General features: G+C 43.9%; 1 protein-coding gene across 7 annotated transcripts in view; it reads right to left on the bottom strand.

The window, feature by feature from the left end:
- Positions 1-5,240, bottom strand: part of LOC122941351 (zinc finger protein 547-like) — a 141,531-nt gene extending 136,291 nt beyond the window's left edge. For 4 of the 7 annotated variants that reach the window (XM_044298525.1, XM_044298523.1, XM_044298516.1 and 1 more), the window contains exons 1-3: positions 5,188-5,228; positions 4,595-4,817; positions 2,516-2,669 (exon numbers count right to left, since the gene is read on the bottom strand). In XM_044298525.1, coding sequence (XP_044154460.1) covers positions 2,516-2,596 — 81 coding nt within the window. In that variant the 5' untranslated portion in view covers positions 2,597-2,669; positions 4,595-4,817; positions 5,188-5,228. Of the gene's footprint in view, positions 1-2,515; positions 2,670-4,594; positions 4,818-5,187 lie in introns of all 7 variants that reach the window. The other 3 variants (XM_044298518.1, XM_044298519.1, XM_044298517.1) reach the window with 3 other exon arrangements.
- Positions 5,241-24,067: the final 18,827 nt, after the last annotated feature.

Below are 24,067 nucleotides of genomic sequence, written 5' to 3'. Positions count from 1 at the left end.
TCCTAGCAACCGTGCGTGAAAATTGCACCGCATCCACACTTGCTTGCGGATGCTTGCGATTTTCACGCAGCCCCATTCACTTCTATGGGGCCTGCGCTGCGTGAAAAACGCACAAAATAGAGCTTGCTGCGATTTTCACGCAACGCACAAGTGAGGCGTTAAAATCACCGCTCATGTGCAACGCCCCATAGAAATGAATAAGTTCTGGATTCAGTGTGTAATGCGTTCACCTCACTCATTGCCCCGCGCGGAAAACTCGCCCGTGTGAAAGGGGCCTAAAAGATGTGGTTCAGGAATTCCTGCCAGTGGAGTTTTGCATTCAGTTCTTGTCTTTTTTCCAGGGAGCAGCAATTCAACTTCTGATGTAGCATGGCCCCACTCTCACAGACTTCCCCCTCCAAACATATCCAGGTGGGTTTCCAAAACTTTCCCTGGGCAAACACACCCTATGTTTCCTTTGCCCAATCGGATTGTTAACAGATAATGTTATCGGAGGTGTCCTGCGGTCCAGCTAATAGATTTGATGACTGGAACTAAATGGATCTAAGGGCCCTTGCACACAAGATCATATGAGTGCGGAACAATAGTCCCACAGGCAGCATGACGTGCACAGCATAATTGTAATCTATGATGCTGTGTGCTCCCGTGTGCACAATCAATGCGGCTCCGGGACATATGGCGCGCTCATAGACCGTATGTCTCAGAGGGCATACAGTCGTGTGCAAGGGCTCTAAGGCTCATCTTCAGTCTCCTCAATCAAAGGCAAGATAAAGACTTACAATCCCATAATCCTCCACTCACCTTGCCCAGCCTCATAGAAAAAACGTGAGACCATAAACCAGCAGGGGATCATCAACTACAACTACAAGCCAACACACTACAATTCAGCTTTTAACTCTTTGAAACATCTCAGAATTGAGAAAGCTCGTTGGAAGAACGAGTGAAATGTTTTCAAGAAATCTACAGTACGTCCAGTTGCCTTGAATTATTCTTTACAGATATACCATGACCTGGATAAATGAGACCCTTCACAGACTCTTTGAAACACTGATCATGAATATAAGAAACACAAAGACCCCTATTTATTATGCCTTTACTCCAGAGTTCTGGCTTCAAAAAGTGAAATTAGTTTTTTGTGACTTTTGAGCTCACTTGCATAAAAATGTTGCGACTTTTTGCATTTCCATACCTTTCACAAGTTTTGAAATATGAGAATGAAAGTGGATATGGTTAGCTATGTTAATGAGCTTCACTCCAGATTTATCACTGGTACTTAAAAAAAAAAAAAGTTGAAATCTCACTCGAGTATGAGGGTGGAGTAGGAAAACTGGAGGAGCTTTTCTAGACAAAAGTATTAGGTTTAGGGTCCATTCACACGTCCGCAAAATGTATCCGCATCCGTTCCGCAATTTTGCGGAACGGGTGCAGACCCATTAATTTTCAATGGGGCCGGAATGTGCTGTCCGCATCCACATTTGCGGATCCGCACTTCCGCATCCGTGCTTCCGTTTCCGCAAAAAAATAGAACATGTCCTATTCTTGTCCGCAATTGCGGACAAGAACAGGCATATTCTATTATGTCGGCAGTGTGCGGTCCGCAAAATGCGGAAAGCACATTGCCGCTTTCCGTGTTTTGCGGATCCGTGTCTCCGTGTATCCGCAAAACACATTGCGGACGTGTGAATACAGCCTTAGGGTCCATTCACACGTCCGTTGTTTCTTTCCTGATCTGTTCCGTTTTTTGCAGAACAGATCTGGACCAGATCTGGACCCATTCATTTTCAATGGGTCCTGAAAAAAAATCTGACATTGTGCTGTCCGTTTTTTTTCAGGACCCATTGAAAATGAATGGGTCCAGATCTGGTCCAGATCTGTTCCGCAAAAAACGGAACAGATCAGGAAAGAAACAACGGACGTGTGAATGGACCCTTAAGCATAAGACAAATGTATCAAACATGCAACATTTGATGAACGTCACATAAAGTACACCAACAAAGAGTCAAGCAAAATTGACATCAAATATTCCCCTCATGATAAATTCCCCCCAAAAAGTAATTTAAAAAAGTAATGTTTGTCACACCAAGTATTTCCCTGGTAACCAGATCTCACAGAGCTGATGACAACCTACAGAAGAAAACTAAATCCATAATTTATCCTCTTTCTTCTCCTCCATGCAGAGCACACAGCCTTTAAGTTCCACTCCTTCATATCACATACTGTTCACCACCACTTATACCCTGGCCTGCACTGCTGAGCTCTGTCCCTCATGCACTGGTCACATGGTGGTTACTTCATACAGGTCCTTTTCCACCACATTTCTTCTCCACCTGTCCTTTTAACCATGAAAATTGTAAGCCCCACCCCAATGGCAAGGTAGCACCTCTAGGTTGTCACCTACTTTTGCCTACCCTTTGTCCTAGACTTGCCATCCCCGCTCTGTGCCGTCAGTACCTGTAACCAGAGGTGTCTGTCTTTAGGTGCACCCCTCAAAGTGATGTCAATGCCAATGCCTCACCTTTCCAGTCAGCAGGTAGATGATCTCCAGGGTGATATTTAATATCCTCTTGGCCATCGTATTTCTGTTCTTATTCATCATTACTGGATTAGACAGGAAAATTATCTTGGCAAAAAGACATTAACTGGTAGGATGATGTAGTGTTGAAACCTGACTGGATAAAAGTTTAGTGATTCTGTAAATGCTATGAAAGAGACCATCAGAAATCGCTGTCAGAGCCTTCTCTGCATTAAACTGGTATTCCGTCATGAGAAGCTATCCCTCTATCCGACCACTGGAACCCTCACCAATTAAGGGAATAGGAACCCTGCACTCATCTGGCTCCCCGAAATAAACGGAGTGGGGGTCCGGCGTCCAGACAGCTGATCCATTCATCTCTATGGGAATTTAAGAAATAGTTGTGCGCTGTATTAGACTGTCTCCTGAATTCCCATAGACATGAATGGAGCGTCATGCCAATCTGTTTATTATGGGGGGGGGGGGGGGGGCCTGAGGGGTGTGATTGGTGGGGGTCCCAGTGGTAGGACACCCACTGATACTTATCCTCTATCCTGCGGATAGGGGATAACCTCTCACAACTAGAATACACCATTAATAAGGCTGGAGATATCTTTATGATAGATCCAACACACATTTGAACAGAACTACAGATGATAACGAGTCTTCCTCCGCTAACAGTTCCATTGTGGAATAACAGAAGATCATTTACTATTACAGCTTTATTGGGATTGAGTTTTGTAGAAACCTGAGTCTATTGTTATACCCTTTACTATTACACTACCTGTACTAAACATTCTTATTGCAACAAGTGCAAAGTAATTATTATGGCTATGTAAGTACTGTATGAGTTACATAAAGTTACTTAAAGTGGGTTGGACAAGATCAGCCAAAATATAGTCAAGGGTAGAAAATGCCATAAAAAAAAACAAATGACCCATTACTTACCTGGTAAATCTGCCATTGTTCCAGTCCTCCCCAGTGAGCATCAGTGATGATGTGATGTCACTGAGGCAGGGTATTTACCGACTAAGTAAGAGTAATGTGGGGGGTTTTTTTATGCCATTTTTCCCCCTTGGCTAGATTTTGCATGATCTCTGACAAACCCTTTAAAGGGGCTCTCTGGAAATTAAGAAAATACAATTACTGAAAATACTCAAATATAACTTTATTATAAATATATTCCCAAGTACCATTTATTAGCTATAGTGGCTCATTTTTTTCTGGGGAGCAATCATCAGGGGAAATAAAATGGCCGCCATCCTATCGATAGTCAGGATCATAATCCCTGACAAGCAGAGCAGAGAGGAGGATGAGGCAGCTCTTTAACTCGTTGTTGTGAAGTAACTTGTCCTGCTGTGCGATTAGGACAGGTTTTCTGTGTGTTAATAGGACGGCGGCCATTTTACTTCTCCTAATGGTTGCTCCATAGACAAAAGGAGCCATTATAACTAATGAAAGATATTTGGGAATATATTTATAATAAAGTAATATTGAAGTATTTTCACTTTCCTAACTCCCAGAGAGCCCCTTTAATGAACCACTAAGGACGATCATGTTTGTATATACTAGTAAACTTGGTACCCCTACACTACTCATCTAGTAGGAAGTTGAAGTGCAAGCCTGTATGATTTAGGTCCAGAGGTGTAATGTAGGCACCAGAATATGAGCCTATGTATATGGTGTATGAAGGACAGGAACAGTGCAAGCCTCTGTATGGGGCCCAAACAAATAATTTATATGCACATGCAAGGATCTGAGGACCACAGGAGGAAGATGACTAATATAGTTGTAGAACATGCAAACACAATGTTCTAGCCCTCAGTGGTGAAGGAGTTCTCAGTTCTTGTAAAATAACTCAGAATGAACCCTCTATAGAGAACCAGAACCTCAAACCACTAGTCTATTAGTTGTGGGAGTCATATCTGGAAATGCACTTAGGCTCTGTTCAGATCACTTTTGGGTCATATACCAAAAGTATGCAACCATAAGCATATAAACTAGCATATATCAGACACTGACTCCATCATTTGTAAAACATATACTGTGCTCTATACAGTTTTTGGTTTCGTTCATAATCACCTTGTGAAGTTGATGCTTTCCATCACAATTAGATAAAAGTTTGGGGGTTTATGGGCGCGTTAGAGTATACAACAGAATATGCTTCCAAGTGTACACACTCAACATATATTTACAGCTGTGATGTGAACAGAGCCTTAGGTCCTCCTTGGGCGAGTCCACAAGGGTTCTCATCATCCGGCATCTGAAGTCACCATGTGCATCATTGTCAGTACATTATCAGTACCTGGCAGATGATAACCAGGAGAGTTTTAAACAGGCATGGAACTATTTTTATTAAGATTTTTAGACTTTTTACTGCTTATACACATTTCTTACACAGACATTTTCTACCAGTAGACATAAAACAATAAGCTACAATATCCATAGTACAACACAGAACCACAGTACACAAACCATAGTAGTACACAATAATGAAATATTCATAGCGTAAAAAAAATATAGTACAATCGATACAGTACTTCCACATGCATGCTATATATACATCCACTATTGAACAGTATAGGCATGTGCATACTATATACCCAGACAGTATATATATACACACACAAATATAGTATATAGAAATACAAATCACACATGATTTGATTACTAACTTGTTTGTAGATGTTACTTCCTAGTGGCTACAGGACCTTTGATGACATCACAGTCATGTGATCAGTCACACGTTGTTAAACGAGTCTAGTAACTATTGGACCTTTGATGAAGTCACAGTCATGTGATCAGTGATGTGGGGGAGGAGTAATGGACAGTATAGTAGCTATGTGTTATGTATCCCACGTCTTCTGTGCAGCAGAGAGGTGTATGTAATGTGCTTGCAGTTGGTTACCCTATGGAAGCTATTGTCTGTGGTGCTTTCATCAGAGTCCTGTGAGAAAGTATAATATATGTCCTTCAAGCCTGCTTGACCACCAGGATTGTGTATCATTTTTTGGTATATATTGTACTTAGTATATAAAAAGGTAGCTGGTACTGTAGCTTGTTGGTAATAAATGTTGCAGTTGGTTGTCTGTAGGCATCTGCAAGGCAATGTCACCATATTTGCAACATCTCAGTCTTTTTAGTCTTTGAAACAAATGGCAGTTTATCAAGTCATCACTAGTGAATCTAAGATCTCGTTCATATTTCATGTCCATTTGACGTCCGTGAATAAACCATGTTTGGTCCATGTGTCCATTATTTGCCCTCTGTATGTCATTCATATTCTACGGCCAATTCTCAGCTGAAAGTTCATTTCTGAAGCAACTCCTATCACTGGTCAATGAAAAACTGACCTAACGTGGATGCAACATAAATGTCATCGGTGTTGTGTCCGTTTTTTTCATGGACCCATAGACTATAATGGACGTGTTTGGTCATTGATCCACGGTCAGTAAAATAATACTGATATGTGAACAGGCATATTAAAATCACTGGGTGCGTGTGCGGTCTGCAGAAAATACAGACAGTGCATGTCAGTGAAACACAGAAATATGAATGAGGCCTTAAAGGGGATGTTCTGCCCAGAATAATTTGTAGGAAAGGTGGGTCAATGCCGTGATTGGCGGAGCAGGTATCTTCTGACATTTCCTGTGTGTTGCAATGTGACCAGGAAACAGAGACCAGTGGGGACCCAGTAAGGCCTGGGCTACATTGTGACTTTTTGTAGCACGAGCCGCAACATATGGCAAAAGATAGGACATGTTCTATCTTTTGTGGTGCATGGGCACAGATCGGAAGCCCATGAAAACACCCAGAAGCCCTTCCATGGACTTCCAGGTTTGTACCTCTGCATCGCACAAGATAGAACATGTCCTATCTTTTTCCATATGATGCGAATTGTGGACACATGGAGGCATATTACATCCACAAAGCTTAACTTAAAATACCTAAATAATAAATGAAGACCTAGTAACCTTTATGATGGAAGAAATGGCTGCAATACTTTATTATGAGCTACCCAATAACTTAATATATACATTATTAATTCATAATTTATAATTAATAAATACTTAACCATTATAAACCAATTCATTAACCATTAAAAACTACAATCCACTCAGCTATAGCTGAGTGATAAATCCCACTAATAAAGCATGCGACAGAGAAAATAATAACATTTTAGGGGGGGAGGGTGGGCGCAGATCAAACTGGCACCCCTGCTCAGCCAAGTGGTGCAATGTAAAGGGGTCAGATTCCCGCCATTCACAGCCACAACAAATCAACAGCTTGGATTTCTCCCCCAGCAACGGATGGCAACCAATCAGCAGAGACCTCGACTCACCAGCTAATACCGCTTCTAACCAGATTAACCTGGTCATCTTCTCAGGTAACTTTACCTGTCAAATACAAAACAAAGAGGGGGGGGAGAGAACACACAAATCCTACAAAAACCTTTACCCTACACTAAAGGTGCTCCCATGTGTCCCCCAAGCTAAGCACTCTGGGGGGCCTATACATGGAAGCACATTTTACCCACAAAGCTTAATTTCTTCAGGACATAGGGCGCCCTACTGTACGCCCTGTGTATTTTCGATCACCGACGCGTGGTGGGTGGTGATCGGAACCCGGTGCCTGCTCAAATCATTGAGCAGGCACCTGGGGCAAATGCGCCGGGGGGTCCTGTGACCCCCCCCTTCCCCGTGTAGGTGATCGCAGCAAACCGCAGGTCAATTCAGACCTGCGGTTTGCTGCGTTTCCGGGTTATTCGGGTCTCTGAGGACCCGATAACCCGGAACAGGATGCTGATTGGGGGTGTGATTTTACCCCACCAATCACCATCCTGCGATCCTGAGAGGTGATGGTGACATCACCTCTCAGGATCTCTTCTTATTGGTAGGAGGGCGGGCCGGCGGCAGTTTCAAATGATAGCAGCGCTCCTCTCCTCCTCCTTTTGTGTCCGGAGCCCGAGGAGAGAGGAGCGTTGCTGCTGCACGTGCAATCTGTGCCCAAGCATCCATCCTTGCCCCCAGGACCCGATCTGTGCCCCAGCACCCTCATCTTTATCATCAGGTAATTAGGGAAAGTATAGCGCAGTGATGGCGAACCTATGGCACGGGTGCCAGAAGCGTCACTCAGAGCCCTCTCTGTGGGCACCCGCACTCTGGAAAAAGTCAATAGTGTACAATATGACTTTTCCTGACTTTTCAGCACAGGCACACTATGAACAGCACAGGCAGCACACTGAATGTAGGCAGGCTATTATAGCTAAATAATAAAGTACATAGAGGATATAAAAGGGAAATTTAGTGGTAAAAAAAAAGTTTGGTTGCATCACCCTAATTAGGGTGTCTGGGGTCCACAGCACAGCTGTGTGACCCTAGACCCCCCCAGGGGTGCTGCTGCCTTCCCCCCTCCCCCCCACAACTTTTTTGGGGCACAGGCATTTATTTATTTTTTGGTGCATACGCTGACTGTGGTCGGCATTCTTAGCGTCCGGCCACTGTTAGCGCATCGCATACCCCACCGCTAATCAACTTCGGATGGTTGATCAGGTGAATTTTTAAAAAACCTTTTTATCACATTTTTCCCCCTTTTTTTAGTTAGTCTTTTTTTTCTGTTAGTTTTAGGGATAAGTCCGTGAACACCCGTGCCCCCACACACACGCACACCAAATTAAGATTTACACACACGCACATACACACGCAGACACACACTCCCCTATGGCCCGCCGGACGTTCTCGGCCGAGGAGGCATACGTCCAGCTTGCCTCCGACTCCGAGAGTCCCAGTGAGGACGAGGATGACCCCACTTTCCTGTTGTCATCCGCGTCCTCCTCATCATCCAGCAACGATGATGAGCCCCCAAGGCAGCGTAGACGCCGCCAGGCGGAGCAAGGGGTCCACCATGCTAGGAACCCTGTGGACCACACTAGTACAAGCAGCTTTGGGGCTCGTACTAGTTTTCCGGCCCACCAGTTAAATCCACCGGAGCACCCTGCAGGTGAACTTGTCTGGTGTACCCCAGAGCAATATGAGCCCATGATTCCTGATTATGTAGGCCAATCAGGAATCCAGATTTCCACAGTGGGCTACACTGAATATGACTTTTTTAGTAATTTTTTCAGTGACCCACTGGTGGAGCAGACGAACCTGTACGCCCAACAGTTCGTTGCTCAACACCCGGGCTCCTTTTTGGCCAGGCCCGGTGGCTGGACGCCGGTCAGTGCAGCCGAGATGAGGACATTTTGGGGCCTCGTGCTGCATATGGGCCTGGTCAAGAAACCTAGTGTCAGACATTACTGGAGTGGGGACGTCCTCTACCAGGCCATGACACGCTCCCGGTCTGTATAAGATACGGCCGGTCATCGATCATTTTGGGGACAAATTTGTACAGGCCTATGTACAAACCGGATTCCAAAAAAGTTGGGACACTATACAAATCGTGAATAAAAACTGAATGCAATGATGTGGAGGTGCCAACTTCTAATATTTTATTCAGAATAGAACATAAGTCACGGAACAAAAGTTTAAACTGAGAAAATGTACCATTTTAAGGGAAAAATATGTTGAATCAGAATTTCATGGTGTCAACAAATCCCCAAAAAGTTGGGACAAGGCCATTTTCACCACTGTGTGGCATCTCCCCTTCTTACAACACTCAACAGACGTCTGGGGACCGAGGAGACTAGTTTCTCAAGTTTAGAAATAGGAATGCTCTCCCATTCTTGTCTAATACAGGCCTCTAACTGTTCAATCGTCTTAGGCCTTCTTTGTTGCACCTTCCTCTTTATGATGCGCCAAATGTTCTCTATAGGTGAAAGATCTGGACTGCAGACTGGCCAGTTCAGTACCCGGATCCTTCTCCTACGCAGCCATGATGTTGTGATTGATGCAGAATGTGGTCTGGCATTATCTTGTTGAAAAATGCAGGGTCTTCCCTGAAAGAGATGATGTCTGGATGGGAGCATATGTTGTTCTAGAACCTGAATATATTTTTCTGCATTGATGGTGCCTTTCCAGACATGCAAGCTGCCCATGCCACACGCACTCATGCAGCCCCATACCATCAGAGATGCAGGCTTCTGAACTGAGCATTGATAACAACTTGGGTTGTCCTTGTCCTCTTTGGTCCGGATGACATGGCGTCCCAGATTTCCAAAAAGAACTTTGAATCGTGACTCGTCTGACCACAGAGCAGTCTTCCATTTTGCCACACTCCATTTTAAATGATCCCTGGCCCAGTGAAAACGCCTGAGCTTGTGGATCTTGCTTAGAAATGGCTTCTTCTTTGCACTGTAGAGTTTCAGCTGGCAACGACGGATGGCACAGTGGATTGTGTTCACTGACAATGGTTTCTGGAAGTATTCCTGAGCCCATTCTGTGATTTCCTTTACAGTAGCATTCCTGTTTGTGGTGCAGTGTCGTTTAAGGGCCCGGAGACCACGGGCATCCATGTATGGTTTTACGGCCTTGACCCTTACGCACAGAGTCTGTTCCAGATTCTCTGAATCTTCAGATGATGTTATGCACAGTTGATGATGATAGATGCAAAGTCTTTGCAATTTTTCGCTGGGTAACACCTTTCTGATATTGCTCCACTATCTTTCTGCGCAACATTGTGGGAATTGGTGATCCTCTACCCATCTTGGCTTCTGAGAGACACTGCCACTCTGAGAAGCTCTTTTTATACCCAATCATGTTGCCAATTGACCTAATTAGTTTTAATTGGTCTTCCAGCTCTTCGTTATGCTCAAATTTACTTTTTCCCGCCTCTTATTGCTACTTGTCCCAACTTTTTGGGGATTTGTTGACACCGTGAAAATTTGAATCAACGTATTTTTCCTTTAAAATTATACATTTACTCGGATTAAACGTTTGATCTGTCATCTACGTTCTATTACAAATAAAATATTGACATTTGCCATCTCCACATCATTGCATTCAGTTTTTATTCACAATTTGTTTAGTGTCCCAACTTTTTTGGAATCCAGTTTGTACCTGGAAGGGAGGTTGCGGTGGATGAGTCTCTCATTGCGTTCAAGGGGAGACTCATTTTCCGCCAGTATGTTCCCTTAAAGCGGGCGAGGTATGGCGTGAAGCTGTACAAACTTTGTGAGAGTACCTCAGGGTACACTTACAAGTTTCGTGTGTACGAGGGGCGAGATTCCCGTATTCAACCCCCAGAATGTCCCCCCACTCTGGGTGTTAGCGGGAAACTTGTGTGGGACCTTATGCACCCACTGCTAGATAAGGGTTACCACCTTTACGTGGATAACGTAAATAAACCAGTCCATAAAAATCAGCCCTCCAAAAACCAAACGGCACACCTTTCCCTCTACGCCCCGCTGTGTGGCCGTACAGTAGTATACGGCCACATATGGGGTATTTCTGTAAATGGCAATAAAGATACAGTCTTGTTTGGCTGTTAACCCTTGCTTTGTTAGTGGAAAAATGGGTTAATATGGAAAATTTGGCAAAAAAATAAAATTTTCAAATTTCATCCCCATTTGCCAATAACACTTTATTTTAACACTTGCAGATCTGGAAAATACAGTTTTTTGAAAAAAGAAAGAAAATGATGGGTGTATTTCTACCTTAAATTGCACACTAAGAGAAGAAAGTTCCGCAAGTTGCTGAGCAAGGAGAGATTGTTTAGGAGCTTTTTCTAATATGTTTATTTTTGACAATAAGGTAGATTATTTTTTCTCAGATTCCTTTTTAAGGAAAGAGCAAAGGCCAATCAACCTACCTCTAATATAGACCTTGTGGGCATCCCACAGGACCTGGGGGACACATCTGGGGTGTTGTTGATGGAAAAATATTCATCTAGGTATGAGGATATTTGGGATTTGTATTTAGCATTACCCAGCAAGGACTCATTGAACCTCCAGTTAAGATTCTTATCAGACCTGGGGGAAGGATGAACATCACAGAATATTGGGGAGTGGTCCGAGAGCGTCATGTCACCGATCTTGGCCGAAGAGCAAAATTGTAGATGTTCTTTTGAGATAAAGATGTAGTCTATTCTGCTATACGAGTTGTTTGCTGATGAATAAAAGGAATAATCAAGTGAGTTAGGGTTAAGGCAGCGCCAAGTATCCAATACCCGTAAGTTAAAAAGTTTGTTATGCAATAATTTGAGGGCTTTTGAGGGGATAGAGGATTTCCTGGAGGAAGTGTCTATGAGTGGGTTAAGGGCCAAATTGAAATCTCCGGCAATAATTAGAATCCCCTCTCTGTGGGTTTCAACCAGAGTAAAGAGGGAGGAGAGCCAGTTGATTTGGTTCGTATTTGGAGAATAAACATTTACAAATGTGAACAGGGTTTGCCCCACAAGGCCTTTCAAAATGAGGTATCTACCCTCAGGGTCTTGGGTATGGTATTTATATTGGAAAGGTAGCCCTTTATGGAATCCAATACTGACTCCTCTCGAGGCGGCACCCCCAGCCCCACAGTGATACCAGTTGGGAAATTTAGAAAAGGAGAGGTTGGGGTAGTTGCCATGTTTAAAATGAGTTTCCTGGAGGAAGACTACGGAACTGTTCTCCTTGTTCAAAAGTAAGAAAATTTGGCATCTCTTGGAAGGTGATCTCAGCCCTTTAACATTGTATGAGACAAATCTGAGATCATTCATGACTGGGTATAAGAGAGAGGGTAAGGGGTGCTAAGATTAGATTGACCACGTAGATATAAACATCTGGCGGGGGAGAGTGCCACCTCGAGATGAGAGAACCCTCAACATCAACCCAAAGGGGAGGTGTATTAGCATATTTCCATACCACCCATGTCTTATAATAGACAGATAGTCAAAAGGAACAGTAAAACATAACAATAAGAAGAACAATGTATGCAGATTAATATGAGGAGGGTGAGACTATAATAAGCATTACAGTCCCGCAATATAGGAGAGAGGGAATTGAAAAGTGAAAGAGCAAAAGAGTGAAATAATAAATAATAATAAAATGTAGTGAGGAGGAGGGGGGGGGGGATTATTATGTACCATATAGTATCGCCCTTATTGGAGATAGAGATCAGATAAGGAGTATCAGTATTGGAGAAAGGATCAGATAAGGAGTATCAGAGTAAGATGGGAGAGGAGGCCTGACAGAGAAAGAGAGGGGGAAGAGCAGCAATTGGGATTGGGTAGATAAGACCCCACAGAGGGGGTTGCTTAAGGAATAAGCTGGATAAGATTATCTTATTCTCCCATTGGAAGTCTCCTGGGTGTTGCTTTAGAGTTTCCTCTTCTGCTTCTTTGGGGCTTTGGGGTATGCTGCTTTTCCCAGAGCTCAAGAGGAGGTAGGTCCGGTAAGTTGGCTAAGTCCTGGATAGGGTCCCAGTTTTGTATTTCCAGGGGTTCAATCTCCAGGTGCTCGTATACTTGGCTCAGCTCCAGGAATGCAGAAATGTTCATTCTGTGTCCCTCATACATAAAAGAGAGTCCAAAAGGGAAGGACCATCTACTGTATATGGGACACTCTTTGCTTTAAGCCAATATGTCAGTGGCTTTAATGCCCGTATCTTTTTCAGGGTCGATTGGGCGAGGTCTTGGGAAATGAAAATGTCCTGACCATCTCATTTGACCGATTTCGCTTCCCTGGCTTTGGAGATAACAGCCTCTTTCACTGGAAAGTGCAGAAACTTGCAGATAATGTCCCTGGGAGGGGCTGTGGATGCAGGTTTAGGCTTTAGAGCCCTATGGGCTCGTTCCAGGAGAACTTCATGCGCAGAATTTGGGCCCAGGAGAGAAAGGCATATCTGTACAATAGTATTGGGTATATCCCCTGGGGCAGCGGATTCTGGTATACCCCTGAAGCGCAAGTTGTTGCGCCTCCCTCGGTTCTCCTGATCTTCTATGGCATTATAGAGAGTGTTCATATTTGCTTGTATCGCGTGTAGGTTATGTTTAACAGCGATTTGATGTTGGATCAGGACAGTTTGAGAGTCCTCCAGTGTCTCTACTCTACGTCCTATGTGTCAGACGTCTTGTCTTATGGCCAAGAGATCGGAGCTCAGGTGCTCTAAGGCAGTTGCAAGCGAGGAGGCTATGGCTTCCCTGAGGTACGTACAGGAGATAGGCAGGGTGTCTGATTCAGCCTCACCTCCGTGAGCGGTGTCTGGAGCCTCCATCTGCTTGTGGCCAGGAGCGCGCGGCTAGGTCGGCGCCATCTTGGTTTCCCTTGCGGCATATGCAGAGGCAGCTTTCTTGATAAATTTGTCCGTCTGCCCTTCGTTATTAGAGGATTTCTGATGGCTTGAGGGGTCGCCAGCTTTAGAGCTTCCTATCTTCACCATCCTGAGTCAAACAAGCAATAAAACCAAGCTGTATTCAACCGACGGAGCTACAGCTTCATGCGTTCGTTCAGTTCAGGCGCTAGCTCCGCCCCCGGGGTACATATCATTTTTTATTGCTCGATATTAAGCTTTTTGTGAGGCAAGGTAACCAAAAAATGCCTGTTCTGGCACAGTGTTTATTTTTTTATGGTGTTCACCTAACAGGATAGATCAAGTGTTATTTTTAACCCTTCAGGACCCTGACATTTTTCACCTTAAGGACCAGGCCATTTTTAGCAAATCTGACGTGTCACTTTATGTGGTAATAACTTTAAAACGCTTTCACTTTTCCAGGCCATACTGAGTTTGTTTTCTCGTCACATATTGTACTTCATGACGGTGGTAAAAGTGAGTAAAAAATTATTCATTTTTATTTATAAAAAAATACAAAATTTACAAAAAAATTGAAAAATTTGCCAATTTCAATTTCTCTATTTTTAGAATAGATAGTAATAACTAAAACAAAATTGTTATTACTGTAAATTCCCCATATGTCTACTTCATGTTTGGATTTTTTTGAAAATGACATTTTATTTTTTTGCAACGTTAGAAGGGTTAGAAGTTTAGAAGCAAATCTTTAAATTTCTAAGAACATTTCCAAACCCCAATTTTTTCAGGACCAGTTCAGTTATAAAGTTACTTTCTTGGTTAACCCTTTAGGTGCCCCACGAGAATTAAATGAAAATGGGAACGAAAATTCTAAATTTCACTTTGTTTTAGCAGATTTGAAATTTGTATCTATTTTTTTCTGCAACACATCAAGGGTTAACAGCCAAACAAAACTCAAAATCTATTACCCTGAATCAGGAGTTTACAGAAACACCCCTTGTGTGCTCAAAAACTGATCTATGGGCGCACAGCATGTTTCAGAGTCGAAGGAGCACCATATGGCTTTTGGAGAGCAGATTTAGCTGGAATGGTAATTGGGAGCCATGTCGCATATGAAGACACTCTGAGGTGGCCCTACAGTGGAAACCCCCCAAAAAGTGACCCCATTCCAGAAACTACATACCTAAAGAAATATTTCAAAGTGTGTGGTGAGCACTTTCACCCATCAGGCGTTTCACAGAATTAGGAAACAATTGGCTGTGAAAATGAAAACTTAAAATGTTTTCCAGAAAAAGTTGCTTTACACCCACATTTTTCACTTTCACAAGGGGAAACAGGACAAAATGCAACCCAGATTTTGTTCCCCATTTCCCCCTGAATACACCAACATCCCATATGTGCTCAAGAAATCATGTATGGTGGCATGGCAGGGCTCAAAAGGCAAGTAGCGCCATAGGGCTTTTGGAGGACAGAATTTGCAGGATTGGCTTTTGGGAGCTATGTCGCATATAAAGACACCCTGAGGTAGCCCTAGAGTGGAAACCCCCCAAAAGTTACCCCATTCTGGAAACTTCACCCCTCAAGGAATATTTTAACATGTGTAGTGAGAACTTTGTCCTCAAAGGTGATTCATGGAATTGGCAGTGAAAATGAAAAAATAAAATGTTTTCCAGAAAAATTGACTTTCACAAGGGGAACTGAAAAAAATGTACCGCCTAATTTATTGCCCATTTTCTGCTGATTACAGCAATACCCGATATATGCTTGTACACTGCTATATGGGCCAGTGCAGTTTCTAGGTAAAATTTCTCTCAGGGCGAGTGTCAAAAAAAACTCCCCCCCCCCCTCCCTCACAACTGCTCGATGAAATAAGTGTCTCCCCATTGTAAAAAATGTGGAACCACATTGCACGGACGGTCACAGTGACGCACCCAGTGACCCACTGTCCCATAGAATCAGGCTCTCACTCACAGCAGGCTTCTTTCTCAGCACTGCTCCGGGCGGGCGGTAACAGGCAGGTAGTGTGGGCGGCGGTGCTCACCTCACTCACTGTACGTTACGCAGTGCGTGAGGTACAGTGAGTGAGCGCCGCCGCCCGCACTGCCTGCCTGTGGGGGGACATTATTTTTAATAAGGATCACTATGGACATTATTTAGAATGGAGGCTGCTGTGGATGTCATTATAACTGTATAATGTCTGATAGGCCTAGTCCTGAGTTATATTACCCTGCCCTGTATAATAATGTACCCTGATACCCCTTAGTTATATTACTCCAGCGGGGTAATATAACTAAGGGGTATCAGGGATGGGTACATTATTATACAGGGCAGGGTAATATAACTCAGCTCAGGACTAGGCCTATCAGACATTATACAGTTATAATGAGTAATGACACCAACAGCAGCCTCCATTCTAAATAATGTCCATAGTGATCCTTATTAAACTTAATGTCCCCCACAGTGACAGTGGCCCCCATTTTCATGTCTCCCACAGTGGCCCCCCCATTGTAATTAATGCCCCCCCATTGTAATTATTGCCCGCCCCCCATTGTAATTAATGCCCGCCCCCCATTGTAATTAATGCCCGCCCCCCATTGTAATTAATGCCCCCCCCAGACCATCACTCGCCTCACAGCAGGCATCAGCACTGCTCAGGGGCTCAGGGCGGGGGCGGTAACAGGCAGGCAGTGCGGCGCTCACTCACTCACTGTATGTCACGCGCCTGCGCCGCCTAGTGGGAGGAGCAGACGCGTGACGTCAGTAAGTGCCGCCCGCACTGTCTGAAGAGTGAGAGGACTCGGCACTCAGGCGCAGGGCAGGCGAGATGTCAGAGGGAGGGAGCCAGGGCGCAGGGCCGAGAAACGACAAGAGGGCGCCCCTGCCGACGCCCCCCTTCTGACAGCGCCCCGGGCGGCCGCCCGTCCCGCCTGCCCCTAGAAACGGCTCTGATATGGGCGTACCACAGGGGTCAGAAAGAAAAGGAGCAACAAATGGCTTCTGGAAGGCAGATTTCATCGGAATAATTGACAGGCGCCATCTTGCAATTGAACACACCCTGAGGTACTCCTACAGTAAAACCCCCCAAAAAGTGACCCCATTCTGGAAACTAAACCCGTTAAGGAATATTTCAAGGTGTGTAGTGAGCACTTTGACCAATCGGCCGTTTCACAGAATTAGGAAACGCTTGGCTGTTAAAATGAAAAATTTAATTTTTTTCCAGAAAAAGTTGCTTTACACCCACATTTTTCACTTTCAAAAGAGGTAACAGGGCACCATGCACCCCACATTTTGTTTCCCAATTCCCCCCGAATACGCTAACACCCCATGTGCTCAGAAAATGATGTATGGGTGCACAGCAAGCTTCAGAGTAAAAGGAGCAGATTTAGCTGGAATGGTTATTGGGAGCTATGTCGCAAGTGAAGACACCCTGAGGTGCCCCTACAGTGGAAACCCTCAAAAAGTGACCCAATTCTAGAAACTACACCCCTCAAGGAATATTTCAAGGTGTGTAGTGAGCACTTCGACCCATCGGGCATTTCACAAAATTAGGAAACGCTTGGCTGTGAAAATGAATAATTTAATTTTTTTTCCAGAAAAAGTTGCTTTACACCCACAGGACAAAATTCACCCCACATTTTGTTCCCCATAAAATTATGTATGGGCACATGGCAGGGCTCTAGAGTCAAACAGCTAAATATGGATTTTGCTGCCCTGAATGGGCAGACATGTATTTTAGGTGCCATGTCGCATAAAAAAAAATTCCTGAGGTCCCTAGAAATGAAAAACCCCAACAAGTGACCCCATTTCAGAAAGAGGACCCTCGTACGAACATTTTAAGTGATGGAAAGGGTACTTTTCAGCAAACAGGTGTCTCACAGAAGGTAGAAATACTAGAGAAAGGATTTCAAAGTACACATTTGTAAAAATGAAAAATTACTTGCAGACCCCAATTTTTCACTTTCGCAAGTGGTTGAAGGAGAAAATGCACCCCAGTATATGTTCCCAATTTTCTCCCCTTTTTGCAAACACCCCATAGGTGCTTGTAGCCTGCTGTATTGGCGCACAGCGGGTCTCTAGAGGCAAAGTGCAAAAACAGTTTTTTGCAGGCCTGGATAAACACACATGGATTTTAGGTGCCATGTCACCTTAAATTCATTTCCTGAGGTCCCCAGAAATGAAAAACCCCAAGAAGTGACCCCATTTTGGAAAGAGCACCCCCGTACGAATATTTTAAGTGGTGGAAAGGGTACTTTTCCACAAACAGGTGTCTCACAAAAGGCAGAAATCATTAATTTCTAATGATAATTTGTTTTCCCTTAGTCCTAACAGCAGCACAGATGGGGTTAACTGCCCCCTGTGGACTGGTAGGACCGGCGGAATTTTTAATGAGCCCAAGAACCAATAAACGATCTTCAGCTCCCTGAAAGGGAGGAGATCACCCCCCAGCCCACCGTGTTTTTAACAAGCATAATGTATTTAGGGTGGGATATTTGTGTGCTGCTGTTAGGACTAAAGGAAAACAAATTATCGTTAGAAATTAACGATTTCCTTGCGTCCTACCAGCAGCACAGATGGGGAGATAGCAAGAAGAATCCCCTAGGGAGGGTCCTCATGCCTGGCAGAACTAAGAACTGTCTGCCCAAAAGGCCGAAAACTCTGCTATCCTAGCATCTATCCTATAATGGGAGATGAAGGTTGACTCAGAGCTCCAGGAGGCCGCCTTACAGATCAACTCTAAGGGAAGAAGTCATCTTTCCGCAACAGAGGTGGAGACAGCCCTAGTAGAATGGGCTCTCACAAACTCCGGAGGATCTAAGGATTGGGAGACGAAGGCCTCCCTAATGGCCTCCTTGATCCAGCGACTAATGGTAGATTTAGACACTTTATGGCCTTTAGACTTACCGGCAAACAGGATAATGAGATTTTCATCTATCCTGAATTCTCTGGATCTATCCACATAGACCTGGAGGCACCTTGAAATATCCAGCGGGTCTCTTGCTGGAGTATCAGAGGAGGAGGCTGAAAACAAAACTGGTAAGGAGATTAGCTGGTTGATATTTTGGAAGGTAGGCACCTTAGGCCTGAAGTAGGGTAAGAACCTCAGGAGTACTCTGTCCTGTAGGAAGATAATATAGGGGTGAATAGCAGAGAAAGCCTGCAATTCAGAAATCCTTTTGGCTGAAGCTACAGCCAGAAGAAAAACCATCTTTAAAGTCAGAAATCTGAATTCCACCTCCTCCAAAGGCTCGATGGGGGGAGATGCTAGCCCCCTGAGCACTACTGAAAGGTTTCAGTATAGTAGGCTTTAGTCTTTCAGCTCCCTTCAGGAAGCGTTTAATGAGTGGGTCCCGAGAATGCGGCCTGTTGAGACAGGCCGAGATGGCACAAATCTGTACCTTCAAGGTAGCTGGAGAAAGACCTTTATCTAATCCATCTTGAAGAAATTGTAATATCGCAGGAAGGGGCGGATCTGCAGATGCCACTTGTTTGGAATCACACCATGACATGAAGATTCTCATGATCCTGGAGTAGGCCTTCTTCGTAGACTCTGCTCGGGAATGCGACAAAGTTCTCCGGACTGACTCGGAAAGCCCTTCTATGTTGGGAAGGGACTGATCAACCTCCAGGCTGTCAGGTTGAACCTGTGCAGATCTGGGCAGAGATGAGTGTCCCACGACACCAGGGTCTGCTCCGGGGGGAGTCTCCAGTATTGTCCCCGACTCATCTGCATGAGCTGGGTAAACCAGGATCTCCTGGGCCAGAACGGTATGATGGCTATTACCGAGGCCTGATCCTGACGGATTTTCATCAATACCCTCGGTATCATGGAAAACGGAGGGAAGATGTAAGCCAGCCTGAACCTCCACGGTATCGACAAAGCATCTATCGCCAGGGGTTGTCTTCCCTGTACAGGGAACAGAACCTCAGCACCTTGGCGTTGAACCTGGTTGCCATGAGATCTACCTCTGGCATACCCCATCTGTGAACTAACTGCCTGAAGATCTCCGGATGCAGAGACCACTCCATGGTCGGTAATCCTTGACTTAAGCGGTCCGCTATCATATTGAGGGAGCCTCGAATATGAGTGGCAGATAACATAGTAACATAGTAACATAGTACATAAGGCCGAAAAAATACATTTGTCCATCCAGTTCGACCTGTCATCCTGCAAGTTGATCCAGAGGAAGGCAAAAAACCCCTGTGAGGTAGAAGCCAATTTTCCTCACTTTAGGGGAATAAAAATTCCTTCCCGACTCCAATCAGGCAATCAGAATAAATCCCTGGATCAACGATCTCTCTCTAGTAGCTATAGCCTGTAATATTATTACGCTCCAGAAATACATCCAGGCCCCTCTTGAATTCCTTTATTGTACTCACCATCACCACCTCCTCAGGCAGAGAGTTCCATAGTCTCACTGCTCTTACCGTAAAGAATCCTCTTCTATGTTTGTGTACAAACCTTCTTTCCTCCAGACGCATAGGATGTCCCCTCGTCACAGTCACCGTCCTGGGAATAAATAGATGACGGGATAGATCTCTGTACTGACCCCTGATATATTTATACATATTAATTAGATCTCCTCTCAGTCGTCTTTTTTCTAAAGTGAATAACCCTAATTTTGATAATCTTTCAGATAGATGGGAAAGGTTCATCTCTGCCCACCGAAGAATTACCCTGATCTCTGACAGAAGGGGCAATGATCTTGTGCCTCCCTGCTTGTTTATATAGAGAACCGCAGTCATATTGTCTGACTTGACTTTCACTGCCTTGCCCCAAATCTGAGGGGCGAAGTGAAGGAGGGCTAGCCGGATAGCTCGCATCTCGCGAAGATTGGAAGAAAGATGCCGCTCCAGAGGAGACCAAGATCCCTGTACTGGGGATCCGTCCAGGTGAGCGCCCCAGCCTACAAGGGACGCGTCTGTAGTCAATATGACCCAAGCTGGTTGGGTCATAGACTTCCCTGCTGGCAGATGGAACCACTATCTGAGGGAATTCCGGGTTTGACCGGACAGGGAGCACAGGGAATCTAGCCCCGCAGGGCTGCCGTTCCATAAGTGTAAGACCTCCGACTGAAGAGGACGGAGGTGCCATAGTGCCCATAATGCTCCATCACACGCGTCCAAGTACTCCACAGCGTGGCTGGCAAGAAAGGGTATAAAAGAAGAAAATCTAATGACATGGCCTCCTTGTTCACCTGATCTGAACCCCATTGAGAACCTGTGATCCATCATCAAATGTGAGATTTACAAGGAGGGAAATATATTTGTTTTTTGTTAAGTTGCCTAATAATTATGCACAGTAATAGTCACCTGCACACACAGATATCCCCCTAAAATAGCTAAAACTAAAAACAATCTAAAAACGACTTAAAAAAATATCCTGCTTTGATATTAATGAGTTTTTTGGGTTCATTGAGAACATGGTTGTTGTTCAATAATAAAATTAATCCTCAAAAATACAACTTGCCTAATAATTCTGCACTCCCTGTATGCTGACCTGAATGTCCAGAAACTGTATGGTCCCCTCAGAAATTTCAAAGTAAATTTGACACTGGGATCAATGGTATTCAAAAACTGTTGAAACGCCACAAACAGAGGAAAAATATGCAGCCCCAGCAGGGCAGGACTTTGAGACGCAAGATATAGTGGTAAATATATCTTCTGTTGACCTTAATGCCGTGCAGTTATCCACATTGAATAAAGGTCTGTCCTATTGTCCTGTAAGCACAACTTAATGGTTTGATCTAGAAATGGATCTCCAGAGGTTTTTACGTGCTAATAAATTGAAAGTGTGGTTTGCGGATCAAAAGGACAAACCGCCATCTGAGCTCATACCAACTAGTGAGCTTAATTTGAAAAGCATGGGTCTATTTTTAAAGAGTGAGTTCTCTCCAGTTTTTAACCATCCTGCCATTGAGGCTTTCGGTATCGCAGTCAAACGCGACATCGAGAGACTCAAACAGGAAACTTCATGACTGCAGCAGAGATGGCGGCACTTAGCGATCTGGCTTCGGACCGCAACCTCACCATCAAGTCGGCTGACAAAGGCAGTGGGGTAGTGGTCATGGACACCAGATCCTATGTGGCAGAAATCAGGCTGCAGCTTGCAGACACTAATGTTTATGAAAGGATCTACAATGACCCTAAGTTTATGCTACTTAGAGAGCTAAAAAGGATTTACTGAATAGAGCTAGAGATAATGCATCATTAATGACAAGATATTTGCCTTTTTATATTGTGATAAACCAGTCACATCTATACTGTACACCTTACCAAAGATCCACAAGTCATTGACCTCCCCTCCAGGGCGCCCTATAGTCTCAGGCAGGGACTCATTGTTTTGTAATGCAGCTACTTTTCTTGATAAAATTCTGCGCCCATTTGCCATGTCAGCCAGATCCTACATTAGAGATACCAATGATTTTTTGACTAAGATTGAGAACCTACACATTCCTTCAGGGTCCTTACTAGCTTATTTTGACGTGGTAAGCTTATACACGTCTATAGAACATGAATTGGGCTTACGGGTTATTCAGGAAAACCTACAGAAGACACAATACAGTACTGATTGTCCACAATTTTTGATTGCTTTGTTGAGGTTTATACTCACTCGCAATTATTTTTTGTTCAAGATTTCTTTTTGCAATTACGTGGGACAGCGATGGGGTCCAATGTGGCACTGACCTATGCAAATCTTTACATGACACATCTTGAGGAGTCTGTCGTCTATGTGAGCCACCACTTCAGCCATGTGCTGGGGTGGTGGCGATACATCAACAACATTTTCCTGATTTGGGTCCGTGCCACAGAGGACCTCATGGCGTTTCACCAGTTTTTGAATACCATTGATCCCAGTGTCAAATTGACTCATTCTGAGGGGACCATACAGTTTCTGGACACTCGGGTCAGCATATGCCAGGACAGGTTAGTTAATGACTTGTATGTGAAACCCACAGATAAAAACACATTATTACGTTTTGAGAGTCATCACCCTAGACCCATGATTAGATCACTTCCATTTAGTCAACTGCTCAGGGTCAAGAAGATTGTTCAAGAGCCAACTTTGGTAGACACTAGGTTACAAGAAATGGATTCTAAATTCTGGACACGGGTATACCCCAAAAAATTGATTCAAGAACACTTAGGTAGAATCAAGCCCCTTGCCAGTGATGCTATTAGAAAAGGGCTGGGTGACACCACACGCTTAAAGGCCCGGATTCTGTTTGTGTCAGAGTTTAGTACCAATAGTGACAACATTTCAGCTATTTAAAAAAAAAATTGAAAATATTGACGAGTAATTTTGAGAATGTTGAAGAATTCAAATCCTTGCCTCTATGTTCATATCAGAGAAATCGTAATTTGGGTGACAGACTTGTCAAGTCTGATATAGGTTCAGCTAAGGGAACTTGTGAAACATATTTTGGATCCACCTGGAAGGGTTGTTTCCCATGTTACAACTGCGTTAACTGTGCCCTTATGTTACGGGGCGATTCGTTTATTCACCCAAGTTCGGGCAAAATGATAAAAATCAAACAATATCTAACATGTGACTCGTCCCATGTTATTTATTTATTGACCTGTCCTTGTCACCTTCTATATATAGGTAAAACTACTTGGGACTTAAAAACCCGACTCAACCAACATAGATATTCCATTAGGAAGCAAAAAATTGATCTTCCAGTGTCGAAACACTTCACTGAGGCCAAACATTCAGAAAGGGATTTACGGTTCAGAATTTTAGAACAGATACCTTCCCTAAGACGAGGTGGTGATAGGACTAAATTATTAAAGAGAAGAGAACCTTTTTGGATTTACACATTAGAAACTCTGAAGCCACAGGGTCTAAATGTAGAGTTTAGGGTAATTTAGTTACCAGTCATGCATGTGTTTTTTACCTGTGCCTTTTCGTGTGGAAAACAACATGTGCTATATATCTTATTGTGTTTCCTTTTTTTCAGGACAACAACTATTGATTCAATTGTCAGGATTAGTCATGTTTGGGGAAAACTGGAGGGACCATGCAGGCGATCCGTTATTACAGTAGAGCGCAGTAAATAAATGTGTATTCTGTGGCTGGTGGTACATTAGGCATTCACAGGATACAGAAGTAAGTGTCGGCCATTACAGGCCCCAAAAATTAGCCGACATGCATTCACCTGACAGCAAATAAAATTATATTCTGTGGCTGGTGGTACATTAGGCATTCACAGGATACTGAAGTGCAATAATATGCAGGCCATTCAGGAGCGCATGAAGGCTATGGAGGAGAGGCAACGCCAGGCCATGAAGGGGGTGCATGAGATGATCATGCTTTTGGAAAATTTGCCATAATGTTATTTTTTTCTAATAAGTTATATAAATAGTTTAGTAACATAGTACATAACATAAGGCC

Source organism: Bufo gargarizans, chromosome 6 (genome assembly GCF_014858855.1).
Source record: "Bufo gargarizans isolate SCDJY-AF-19 chromosome 6, ASM1485885v1, whole genome shotgun sequence".
Classification (NCBI taxonomy): Eukaryota; Metazoa; Chordata; class Amphibia; order Anura; family Bufonidae; genus Bufo; species Bufo gargarizans.
The sequence above is the reverse complement of the archived record's forward strand: the minus strand, read 5'-3'. Positions and strand labels throughout refer to the sequence as shown.